The sequence below is a fragment of the Molossus molossus genome, unplaced genomic scaffold (genome assembly GCF_014108415.1).
Source record: "Molossus molossus isolate mMolMol1 unplaced genomic scaffold, mMolMol1.p scaffold_m16_p_8, whole genome shotgun sequence".
Lineage (NCBI taxonomy): Eukaryota > Metazoa > Chordata > Mammalia > Chiroptera > Molossidae > Molossus > Molossus molossus.
In genome coordinates, this window is record NW_023425402.1 from 11,332,644 (window position 1) to 11,345,468 (window position 12,825).

Below are 12,825 nucleotides of genomic sequence, written 5' to 3' on the forward strand. Positions count from 1 at the left end.
CATGTCAAGAGCTCAGGGTAATCGAGGCTGCTGGCTCCTGTGTCAGACGTCACAGCTCTAGAGCATTTCTACCCTCTGGGGAAGTTCTGTTGGATGGCACTGCTTTAAACCCAGCTCAGCTGGAAAGAAGGGGCGGAGGAATTGCTGCACAGGAGCCGGGCTGGAGGAGTGCAGGAGAGTCCAGGGCTTGGCAGAGAGGACCCCAGTGGGCAGCAGACAGGGGGAGCCAGAGAGCTCAGCCAAGCTATCTTCCATGGAGAGTTCCACAGCCCCAGGCCCAAAGCTGACAGCACTTCAGGCAGGGACCCCAGGTGACCAGGACAGCAGGCTCAGAGCCACCTGGAGGCTTTTACTCTGTCCCCAGAAGGGGGTGTCTGGAAACTCAAACCTGGGACGGTGGGGACAAGTGTCTATGAATATCCTAGCTGACCGCTGTTCCCTCCCCTCAGCTGTCCTGCCTTTCAGGACCTCTGGGGAAGATCAAAGGGGTGGGCTAAGAGATGCCAAACTGTTAGCAAGCATGGCCATTCATTTTGGAGCATTGGGAGAGAGGAGGCGTTGAGTCTTTCCCCATCAACCCACACCCTAGGAGGCAGGAAGTAAACCCTCCCCCTGCAGCCAGGGCCTTTCCTAGCTAGCATCCATGTGCTGATCAAACCCTGTCCCCCGTGCTGTCATCCAGGACCACTGACGTGGCCATCACAGCAGGAAAGCCCTTGAAGGAGAATGCACAGATGAGGAAGCTGAGGTCCAGGGTGGGAAAGGAACCCAGCCAGGCCTCGGCAGAGTGGGAACAGGGCTGCCCACTTTCCTGGCTCCCATCCTCGCACCAAGCAAGCTGGCGGCTTCCCCGGAGTGCTCGCATCCTCGTCTGCTCAGCCATCCCCCTGTCCAGCAGGGATCCCACCTGCTCTCCCACAGGTCCTGGCACAGAACACAGGAATGTGAGGTGGAGCCCGTGCCGGAGGGCAGACTGAGTGGCCTGAACAAGGGGGCTGGGCCTGGCAGCCAGTCAGGTTCGGCCTTTTCCTGGAACCCAGCCTCTCTCTGAAGCTCTGAGGAACCACCTGAAACAGGGGGTCAGCTCCCCTGGGACAGCTTGTCCAGCCAAGAAATAACGGCAGGATCCCCGGCCAAGTGACTAGTGGGGGTGGAGGGCGCTGGCCACGGGAAGGGGAGAGGGGAGGGCTGTCAGGGGCTCCCACGGCACCTGGGCTCCTCGTCAGACGGCAGGCCCAGCAGCTGCTTCTGCCAATGGGCCGTGGGGCCTCCACGCAGTATGAGGCTCACTGCACCCCAGCACAGGCCCCCCACGTGAGCACTCACTCAGGAGAAAGATCACTGAACCAGTACATGAGGCAGAGAGCTGGGGGTTGGGAGATCCTAAGCAGAGCAGCTGGGGTAGGGCTGGCGGTGAGGGGGTGGAGGGCTTAGCAGTTAAGAACACAGAACCTTATTTTCCTCTGATTTCCTCTGATTTCCTCATCTACAATCATGTGAGCAAAGGTCTCGCTCTGCCTGACCTTGGAGCTTAGAAGCAGGGCAGAGCACCTGCCGGTACTGAGGTTTCCTTCTCTTCCTTCCCCAGGCCCACCCCGTAGGCAGGAACTACCTGTGTCCTAAGGCTCAGCATGGCCCAAAGGTGTGCTGTCAGTAAGAGGCACAGCTGAGACTCACACGTGGGAATGTCATACTTCAGAGATCACACTTTGAACCACTCTCCATTCATCCAGCTTCTGGCAGGGAGCACCACCTGTGTGAGGCCTGGCCCAGGTGCTGTAACAGCTGGGAACACACCCTGCCACAGCTCAGCGCACCTGCTAGTTAGTGGAGGAGACAGACCACACAACGGGCAAAACCACATACAACTGAATAACGTAACGTCCAAATAAAACAAGTGCTACAGAGGAAAATCAGGGTAAGAGGATAGAGTAGGGGTCGCTACACTTTTTCCGCAAAAGGCCAGACAGTAAATAGTAAAGGCATTGCCACCCACGTGGTCTCTGAAACTGCTCAGTTCTGTGAAAGCAGCCCTGGGAAGTATGTAAATGAGAGGCGTGGCTGTGTTCCAATAAAACTTCATTAATGGACAGTGAATTTAGGATTTCATAGAATTCTCCTGTGTTACAATATGTTCCTCTTTGGATTTCCCCCTCCCCCCAATCTACAGAAACACAGGCACCATGCTTGGCCTGCAGGCCACACGAAACAGGTGGTGGCCCAGATTAGGCCTGTGGGCTGCAGTTTGGCAACTCCTGGGACACGGAGTGGCTGGGTGTCTATGTGGAAATGTACTTTAGTTTTTTATTTTTGAATTCTGTTTCAGATTATAACTTGCCGTTTGTAAAGGATGTACTATAGAATGGTCGAGAGGCCTCCCCAAGGTGACAACACTGAGCAGAGACCTGAATGGGGCAGGCAGTGAGCCCTGAGCTCCCAGAGAGGAAACAGACAGTACAAGGCCTGGCACCGTGCCTGGAGGGGTCAGGGAGGCAGACCACGTGGGCCTCCAGGCCCTGGGGAGGACTTTAGTCCAAATGTGACGGCAAGCCTCTGGGCTCTGGCACTTACTAGCTTTGTGACATTGGGCAAGTTGCTCAACTTCTCTGTGCCTCATTTCTTAACAAAACGGAATGATAACCCGTCTCAAAGGGTGGGAGGACCTGGAGAGCAAATGCTCTAGACGAACGTCAGCTGCCAGCAGGAGCTGGGAGAAGGGCGCAGCCTTCGTCAACTCACCCACGATGTCCACCACGTCCGGCCGGATGAGCGGCTCTCCACCCGTGAGCCGGATCTTGTCCACACCTTCCTTCACGAAGAGCCGTGCCAGGGTCAGGATCTCCTCGGAGGTCAGCAGGTCTGCCTTGGGGGTCAGTGGGACACCCTCCTCCGGCATGCAGTACTGACCTGCAGGGCAGGGACGTGGAGGATGACAGCAGTCAGGCCCAGGCTGCGTCCAGGGCCCCCACCGGCCCAAGACTTTCTCCTGAACCCCACGCAGACAGTGAGGAGAGACCTCGCCAAACTGAGGCGGCATAGACCCTAGGCCGCTTCTCTCTGGGCCTCAGCTTTCTCATCTGTGAAACGGTAACACTCCCTCCCCACCGTGGGGGAGCTGAGGGTACGGGTTAAAGACAAGACAGGCAGAGAGCAGAGCCTCGCTCAAGGGAGGAGGATGCCCACATGTTGACTTCTCAGTGCTGGGCATGGCTGCCGGGAGGGCCAGGGCCCTGGGCCCATTCCTTGCGGCATCGTTCACCCTCTTTTGTTTCATCTGGTTTTGGCAAATAGTGACCCTCCCGTGTGTGTCACGGGGTAGAAAGGGCTTGGAAGGACGCTCTGGCCTGGTCACACCGCTGTTCTCTGGAGCTACACGTGTTCTCATGAACGGCCCATTTCAGGTTACTGCCGGTGCGGTTTGACAGTGAGAACTCAGGCACTGCATGCCCAGGGCCAGGTAGCAGAGCGGGTAAACGAGGTGAGCCCTGGCAGCGAGGGGCACCCCCTCTGCTCGGTCTGGTGGCACAGTGTTAACAAGGATTGGTAGCAGGTCATTTCACCAAACTAGCGAAGGTCCAGAATTAGTCTTTTAAAACTGAATAGAATAGGTAAGAGCATCAGAGCATCAGTACTGCATGGAGTTTTGTCTGGTTAAACATTTATTACACACATATTTACGGGGCCATGAAGTAAACACATTTCCTATTGTGAATTGCAGAGGATAGAAGGGAGGAAGGGAGGAAGGGAGGGAGGGGGCGGAGGGGAGAGGGCAGCCAATGAACTTTAGAAATAACGCAGCAGCGGATACACCCCAGAGCCGTCCACGTGGGGTTATGAAACGAGAATTCCATCATCTTGGCCCCGATTTCCGCCATGAGACTGGCTGTCTCCACAGCTGGCAATGTTGGCCATGGGCACTGCTGTGGACCTCACATGTTCCTAGCGTCTAGCGTGGCCACCCTGGAATGTCCTGAACTTTGGGCAGTGCAGGGAAACGGGAGGGAGGAAGAGAGACCCTGGAGAGGAAGGCATCCAGCTCCAGTCTCAATGCTAAACAAACAGCAATTCTGTTCTTGAATCCAACCCCAAGCGGAGCCAGCTTCCAGGACTGTAAACTCAAGCCTTGATCCCTACCTCGCCCCTGACCCCACCTGGCAAGCAAGCAAGACTGGCAGGTGAGGAAGTTATAAAGGAGCGGGGAGCATGGAGGACTCCTGGGCGCGGGGAGATTTCAGCCGTGGGACAGAAGCTCAGCAGGGCCCAGGAAGGAGACTCACATCGGAGGTTGCACTTCTCGGTGAGGGAGATGCGCAGGTAGCTGTGCTGGCGGCCAAAGCCGTCGGTGAGGAAGGCGGAGAAGGGGGTGGCATGCTCCCTCAGGAATCGCCTCCGCCCGGACAGCTCCTGCAGGGACAGGGCGGGAGGAAACGTGGATGAGCGCAGCGAGGGAGCCCGCCTGGGGAAAGCCCACCTCTGGGGCATGACCCCCCACTGACCACCCCCTCCCTCGTCTTTGACATCTGTGCAGCAGCACCTCTAACTTTGCATCCATGTGGGTTCCACAGTCCGGGGGAGCTGGGATTCCCCCTCATCCACACACTGGCCTGAGGGAAGGACACTCAGCCCCGGGGGTGCGGGACCTCGGCAGGCATGCCTACCCCCTTCCTTAAAGGAAGCCTCTCCAGGAACAAACAATCCAGTATCTCCTGGACAGGCCACTGGGAGAGAATGTGCCACTTGGCACTTGGCAACCACGCCAGCTGGCAAGCAGGTCCAGAAAGGAGAAAGGAGGGAGCGGGCAGCGGAGGGACCGGGGCACCACTGCTGCCCTGCCTGGGACTTGGTGAGCCACCTCTCCAACCAAGGCCTCCCATTCCTTCCCTTTACAGTGGGAGACAGACAGCTCCAAGCAAAATCACTGACTGGGTGTCACACAAGCTGCCTCCCCCATAACTCTCTCTCTCTGTTGGCTGGGCTCCCTGGAGCGCCCCACTGCCCAGGAAGACCCAACTGGCCAGGCCATCAGGAGCAGCTGGAAGGGTATACACACAGGGAGGTCTCCCCTCACCCAGGAGGCCTGCAGGGCAAGGACAGCAGAGCCTGGGATCCCTGCAGAAGGAACGAGGCCACCAGCCCCAGGAAGGCAGAATAGAGGGGCCGAATGACCATGCAGAGATTACTCCAGCCTTGATCCTTCCAGGACTCATTGTCAGGAGAAAAAAATAGGCATCCATTGTCTGAGGCCTAAGGGGGAGGAGGTTGCCGGAGATTCCCTGCAAGGCCAAACCCCTGCTGGAGAGAAAGAAGGCAGCCAACCTCACCCTTTCCAAAGTCTTATCTAGTCTAATTTCCCGCCTTTGAGCAAAACCTGGGTCAAGACAGGTGCTGGGATCACTCTCTGAGAAGGAACACTTGCAAGACACCCTAAAATCACAAAGAATGTTCCTGCTCAATTCCCACACCTACCCCAAAAGGATTATTATAAGTATGGCTTGGACGGGGTCCAAGAACATTCTCGGCAGAACTAGGATTCAAATTCAGGTCTCTGCTTCCAAGTTTACATTCTTTCCTCTAATTCCATAGGGTGAGTCCGAGAAGACACGTGGAGCAGTTCACTGGGTGAACAGAAGTCATTTCTTCAGAATCTTTAGAACAAAGATATCATGACCTTGGCAGTGGTCCATGCGGTCTACGGACAGGATTCTGGATTGGGGTAAGAATCCTGGTTTCTGCCCGGCGGGTGGCTCCGCGGCTGAGTGTCGACCCGTGCCCAGTCCCCAGTGAGGGGCATGCAGGAGGCTGCCCCCGATGTTCTCTCTCATCGATGTTTCCATCTCCCTCTTCCTCCCTCCCTCTCTCTCAAATCAGTAAAGAAAAAAAGAAAAGAAAAGAATGCTGGTTTCTGGGGCCAGCTGTGACCTTACAGACTGGGAAAGTTCCAAAGGCCTGTTTTCCTCATAAAATAATAAAAAGAGAATAATGGGGTAAGTAAGGTGAGGGGAGGGGGCCAGGAAGCTGGTAGGCAAACAGCTAGGACTATGATGACCCTGTAACCTAAGGGGACAGAAGCTGCATGCCCTCCCGAGGTCCCGGGTAACTGTCCGCCTGTAGCCGGGAGGGAGGAACACGTACCTCAGCCCTCAGCCCCGGCTGTACTGCAACCACGAGGGGAGCCTAAGAAACACATCCCTCTGGAAATCAACTGAGTCTGTCCCTGAGCATGTGTGTTTCTAATGTCTCCAGGTGCTCCTGCAGCCAGGGCCACAGCCTGACCCAGGAGGCGGAAGGGAGAGGAGTGAGGGCGGGGGGGGGCGCTTTCCCAGGACGCCCACACCCAGGCCAGTGCCCCGCGCCCTGGAGAAACCCGCGCAGCCATGCCAGGTAAGCAGCACTCACTTCTCTGAACTGCAGTCTACAAGCAGCGCCTTCCTCCCTCCGCACCCCATTGCCTTTCCAGAGGTCGCCCTGGGGGAGGGGCAGGGGATGCTCCAGGGCCAGGAGTGCCATTGGTTACCAGAGTCTGGGAGGTCCAATACCTGGGAATCGAGGTTTATGGCAGAGTTGCACCTGCCACTCCATCAACAGCTATTTGCAATTCATTAATCTGTCAATCACCCCAGACCCCCAACTCCTCACTTGCCAAGATGCCCCACCTGACCCTCATCTAACACTCAGGGGAGATGGCTGGGTGAGGGAGGAGGCAAAATAAATCCAGGAATTGGGAGCAAGTGAGAGGGCCAAGGAGTATGACTCAGCAGAAATCAGGGAGCAAGCAGCTGACTGGGCAAACAAGAACGGAATTAGGTGCTCTGCTCTGGCCAGGGAGGGGCGGCTGGAGTTCACTTTTGAGACCTGGAGTGACCTTATCTAGATTCATTCAGACTCTGTACACACATACAGACTCTCTCTCTCTCTCTCTCCCCAGCCCCCTCCTTCCCTCTCCCTCTCCCACTCTCTTGGATATTAACAAGCCTCATCATCCTGGCCAGTTTGGCTCAGTGGTTAGAGCTTCGACCCATGGACCAGAGAGTCCTGGGTTCGGTTCCCGCTAAGAGCGTATACTGTGGTTGCCGTTTGTCCCCAGCCCCGGTTGGGGTCGTGCAGGTGGCAACCAGCCGATGTGTCTCTCTCACATTGATGTTTCTCTCTCTCTCTTCCTCCCCCTCTCCCTCCCACTCTATCTGAAGATGGATGCAAAAATGTCCTCCGGTGAGGATAAAAAAAAAACAATCCTCATCCCTACCTCTTTTCTCCTCCAACACTGCATGTCCTACTTTTGTTCTTCTAGTTTTTTCCTTTCCCTTAAATCCCCTTGAGGAAAAAATATCAGTGCCAGTCAAAGGAGCCCAGGACCCGGAGGGAATGGCACCAGCAGGGCAGAGCACTGATGCCCTTCGCTGCCCACATTCCAGGGCCCCAGCCTGGGTCAGGCTGTTTCCCGTGTGGGTAGCCCTCCTGTGTGACTCAGTATCCCGGTGTCTACACAATATGTTAGTAGCAAGTGACAAACTGTGTCAATGGACAGAAAGACAGGCCCCTAATCCAAAGAGAAAGGCAGTGTGTGCAAAGCCCGAGCTACATGGGGATCGTCCTTCACCTCCGGGCTGGACTCGCCTGGCGCAGTGGGTCTCAGCTTGCTCGTGCATTCAACTCCCCCGAAGAGCTTCTGAGTGCTGATGCCCGAGGCTCCCTAAAGAATCTGACTCAACTGCTCTGTGATGGGCTGAGAGCCACAGGCCCAGCCACACCAGGATAAGGGGCTATTTTCCTCCGGGGTAGTTGCAGTTCTGAGCACAGGCTTTGCGAGTAGATAAACCTGAATTGCAAGCCTGGCTCTGTTACTAACTAGCTGACAAGCTGAATTCTTAAGCCTTAGTTTCCTCATCCATAAAGCGTGGGTAATATTTCTACCTCACTTGATGGCACAGATTAAGTATTGGATATGTGATTCCTGCCATGTTCTTCCAGGAACTGCTACTCACACGTACTCAGCATCAGACAAGCGCCCGGAGCACGGCTGTGTGCTGTGGCTAGTCTTCCCGCCGTCAGCTCCCCACACCTGCCAGGCCTTGGCCTTCCAACCCGTGGCTGGCATTTCCGACCTGCTGCCACCCAAAGCAGGACAGGAGGGTCTGAGCCACTCCAGGACCACTGATAATAGTGCTAATAACCACGTTCTCAGCAGCCTGCCACATGCTACTGGCTGCCTCTTGTCTCCCTGCCCAGTGCAGACTGGGGCTGAGTGGGGTGGGCAGGGTGGTACAAAGGAGTTGAGTGCTTCCCCTAGCTGTTAGTCACTCACCGTGGTCATTGATTTCAGTGGTAAAGGCCAGCCCCCAAATAGCTTTAGAGTGAGTGTACACAGAGGTAGTAGGAGAGAAAACACATGCCAAACTCAAATACCAGTGGCCCCGGCTGACCTGCTGTTTATGATGACGTACACCATGCGTGCCTCAAAATTAATCTCTGCTACCCGAGAGGACTTAGCACAAAGCCCAGCCCCAGGCCTTGCTCCCTTCCTCCCCCTCATTCCCACCCTAAGTATGTGGTCTTCACATCTAAGGCTCCAGGCAAGGAGTGTCACACCTACCAAACCAAAGCTTTTAAAGAGCTGAGCGACTGGGAGTCAAGATAACATCCTGCGGCCCCTCGGTCTTCTTTCCCTCCCAGTGTCCCTGCCCCAGGCCAGGGCCTGCTGCCCCTCCCGCCTTCTCCTCCACCCACTCCCTCTTCTTTCCCAGCCATTTGCACAGCTGGGTGCCTTGGCCTTGCCTAGTCCCTCCCTCTCTCCCCTGCCCGGAGGCAGCAGGACCAGGACGGGAGGCCAGCCCTCTCTTGCCCCAACTAAGCCTGCAGGGGCCTGCGAGGGAGAAAGGGATGCAGTGCTTCTGGACGGGGTAAGCCTTGCAGGGAAGACTGCTCAGGCCGCCCCAATCACAGTGGCAGGTAGCTGTCTCCCTCGTCCCAGCTCCCCACATAGCCACATGCCACCTCCCCTTTCTACATGGAGAAGCTGCTCAACCTGTCCTTGGACAAAATCCAAGGCCTCCTTTCCACCACCCTCACAGCCAGCTCCCACGCCACACTTCCCATCGCTCACCTACACCCCGACACGACACGGAGAATGCTATCTCCCCAGTGGCTTTTCCCTGTCTCTCCAAGCAACCCCCCATCCCAAACCAAAGGGCCAAGGCCCTGTGGGGGGTGTGGGAAAAGGTACTCTGCAGGAAGGGAAGGGGGGATGGGGTCCCAGGTGCCCTCACCCCTGCTCTTGCCACTGGACACTCGGGATAGGCTGCACATATATGTACCTCCAGACTTGTCTCACCTCTGAGACTCTTCAAGAATTCTGTGCCCTCCCCCCACTGTGTAAAGATGGGCTGCTTTAACCCTCTGGTTTTAAAGACCTGAAGAGGGAAGAAGTGACACCCCAGGAGTCAGGTAAAACTGGAGGCAAAGCAAGTGTGAAAACCTGGGGCACCCTTTCCTGTGCTGTGTCTACTCCTTGTGCCCCCTCACTAGCTGGGTTTCAAACAGCCAAACCTATCTGCTGACTCCATCACCTACACACCACCGTGTTAAACACCATAGGGGAAGTCCAAGGAAGGTGGGGTAGCATCCAGCACAACCTGTTGGCTGAGGGTAACTCTAGAGGGGAGCGGCCAGGATGGGAGGTCTGTGGTCAGATTGTTGACAGAATGACTATCTTGAATGTCCAAGTGGGAGGGGATGATTGGGGCACAGCAGGGGTCAATGTCAACAAAGACTATCATTACAACAAATACATACTTAACACTGTACTCACATGCACTTAATCTCTATTATCAGCTGGTGGTTATTATAGTATATTATTCCCACTTTACACATGGGGAGACTGAGGCACTGAGAGGTGAAGTTCACATGCCTAGTAAGTGATAGGGCTGGGGTTCAAATCCAGACATTCTGTTCCAGAGTCCATGCTTGTACCTGCTAAGTACAGCTCCCCGCACAGTGTCAAGGAGAGGCTACTGGAGTTTGAGTCCCTGCCCCTTACAGCCCTGTGGGTCCAGGGACCTTAACTTCAATAAGCCCTCACACCTGAAATACCCTCTACTCTTCAGACTTACTGTGTGGACTAAAGCACTTAGCACAGGTCCTCATGAAAGGTACAAAATGATTAGGGGCAGGAGGAAAAAGAAACTTCCCTTTTCCTGACCGGTTTAAAGATCTCTCGGCAATGTTTGCTTTCCTATTTCCCCCTCAATGGAGTTTAAGGGTACTGAAAAACATGTCTGCACTTCCCAGCAACTGTGCCTGATCCCAGACCGCAAGTGAGGCGCCCCCTGACTGGGTGGTAGTGGGGGTGGTATGGGGAAAGCAGGAGCTGATGAATCCCAGGACATGCAGCCTTGTGCTGGGAGACGGAAGAGAATGACCAGATGGGTCTAGAAAATAAGGTTTCACCAAATAAAAAGAGATGCTTCTCCTAATATTATTCTCTGATCATACACACACAAAAGAACAGCAAACTTGAAAGTTGTTATGCTATGAATCAGTCTGAGGGTGTTGTCAAGGACCGGGGACCGATGCCCACCCAGAAGAGAGAGGGGAATCCCTCACCTGGAAGGGCCCAGGTCCTGCCCCCGCTGCTCTAAAATGGGGCTGAACCCTCCCCAGGGAAATGAAGATGAAACAGAAAGTCAGTCCGAACCCTGTGACTACCGAAGTGACAGGCGGCTGTTGGTACCAAGGTGACGCTTTCCGTCAGTGTCACACTTTACAGCAGGGTGGCACAGAACACCGGATCCCACACAGGCAAGTCCACGGGGGGAGAGGGGGCACATGTTTAAGGAAGAGGCTGAGTGTGAGGCGGGCGGAGAGGGGTGCTAATAACATCTCATAGGATCCAAAGTCCTGCCGGCTGCTCCCCATCTCCGGCAGCCACCCGCACCTGCTGGGGTTGCAGGGCTGGTGGGCAGCGAGGTTTGTAAGCAAGACCGCAAGGAGCGGACCCCCTCCCCCACCCTGGTTCAAGTACGGGTGAGACCAGGCAGTCCATCCAGAGAACATCATCCCACTCCTCTCCCTACCCCCAATTAGGCGGCGAGGGGTCCCTCCCAGAATTAGCGGCCTCAGACGGGCGGGGTGCTTCTCTGGGCTTAAGGGGCAGCTTGCCAGGCCGCCCCCTCCCGGGACCGTGTAGATGCGGCGGGCTCACCTCCGCGGCAGATTGGGAGGGTTCGCCGCGTCGGGGCTGCGTCACCCGAGCCCCTGAGCTGCAGCTCCGGACACTGGACCTCAGGACCCGCCGCAGCATCCGGGACACCAGCCGCGCCGCCATGAAGCCCGTTGGCCTAGGTGATACTCCCTAGGTAGCCAGCTTCAGGAGTACTCTAGCCCGGGACTCGCCGCCCCGGGTCATCGCGGCAGGGGTGGGGCGGGGGCGGGGCCAGCGCAGCCAATCGGCGAGGGTCCCGAGCCGCTCAGCCAATCGACGAGGGTCCTGAGCCGCGCAGCCTTCTGGGCGTTGTGGTCCACGCCCTCTGCTCCTGTCCTGTGCTGGGTAAGGCTTTCTAGGGCTTGGAAAGCAAGTTCAAGCTCAGAGGAAATCCCAGGTCTTTTCCTGCAGGCTTCTCTGGCTGCTCTGGTCCAGAGCGTAGGTCTTGGTGTGACTGCCACAAAGTGCTGTAGGCACAGCAGGACTAGGACCAGGTGAATACAGCATGGCTTTGGGCACAAAGTTGAAAAGGGTGCCAAAAAAGTAAGTTATCACGATAAATAATACTCTAATGCAATGTATTGAAAAGCCAAAATCAATGCAAAAAAATTCAGAAGGAACAAAATATCAACATTTTATATAAAAACGTGGTCTGACTCTGCATATTTATGACTCATCTCACTTCCTCAGACTGATCCATAGCATAACAACTTTTGAGTTTGCTGTTTTGGCCCTGGTTGTAGGATGATCAGCGCCTTTCAACATACACTTCTCCAATTGTGCTCCCAAAGAACATTAACAATTTTGGCCTCTTCGTTTAAAAAAGAAGTATATGGGGAGAAGTCATAGAATGAGTGCATATCATTTTTGTAATGCTTCCTACACACCAAGCTCCATGCTAGGTATCATTTAATAGTTAAAATAATCCTGCAATTAACAGAACATCCAGAACATCAATCTTGCAGCTGAAGAAACTGAGGCTTAGAGAGATGTTAAGTAATTTTCCCAAAGTCACATAGTTGATAGGTGGCAAAACTGAGACAACCTGATTTCTAAAGTGAAAACTTAGTATGTGTTAGGAATGGGAAGGAGTCTCTCTTTCTCACTTTCAAAAACAATGGCAGATAGCTGTCTCCCCACTTCCCACCTCCCCATGTAGCCACACGCCACCTCCCCTTTCTACATGTAGAAGATGCTGTAGTCTTCTAAGATTAAGAAGAACTATAGTCTTCTAAGATTTTGGATGGTAATGCACAGTCAATAATGAACCTATGTACTAAGGATCATTATGCTCAAGCCAACCTATCTATTGCATCCAAAACTCTATCATTGTAAAATTGCAAGACTCAAACATTGACTAGAACATACTAGCTAACAAGTGCATACTAGGAAATGAGGATAGAGTTTCTGGTCTTACAGAATTGACTGACTATGTATAACTGATAAGTACAAAGGCAGCAAGATTGTCAGAAAAGCCAAAATTATTTTAGCCTTAGATTTGAGATTTATTCAAAATTTAGACAGTACATTACAGGGAGTGAGGGTGTGTCTGGGTATGTTTGAAACTGGCGGGAACAAAAGCCTGTTTGCAAAGGGCCTGAGGACCACTGAAGACTGTTCAAAGCTCT

The 12,825-nt window shown here is 54.5% G+C and overlaps 1 protein-coding gene across 2 annotated transcripts in view; it reads right to left on the minus strand.

The window, feature by feature from the left end:
* MOCS1 (molybdenum cofactor synthesis 1) overlaps positions 1-11,372 on the minus strand; it is a 46,592-nt gene extending 35,220 nt beyond the window's left edge. For both annotated transcript variants that reach the window (XM_036248748.1, XM_036248749.1), the window contains exons 1-3: positions 11,198-11,372; positions 4,278-4,404; positions 2,740-2,907 (exon numbers count right to left, since the gene is read on the minus strand). In XM_036248748.1, coding sequence (XP_036104641.1) covers positions 2,740-2,907; positions 4,278-4,404; positions 11,198-11,320 — 418 coding nt within the window. In that variant the 5' untranslated portion in view covers positions 11,321-11,372. The remainder of the gene's footprint in view (positions 1-2,739; positions 2,908-4,277; positions 4,405-11,197) is intronic.
* Between the last annotated feature and the right edge of the window lie 1,453 nt (positions 11,373-12,825).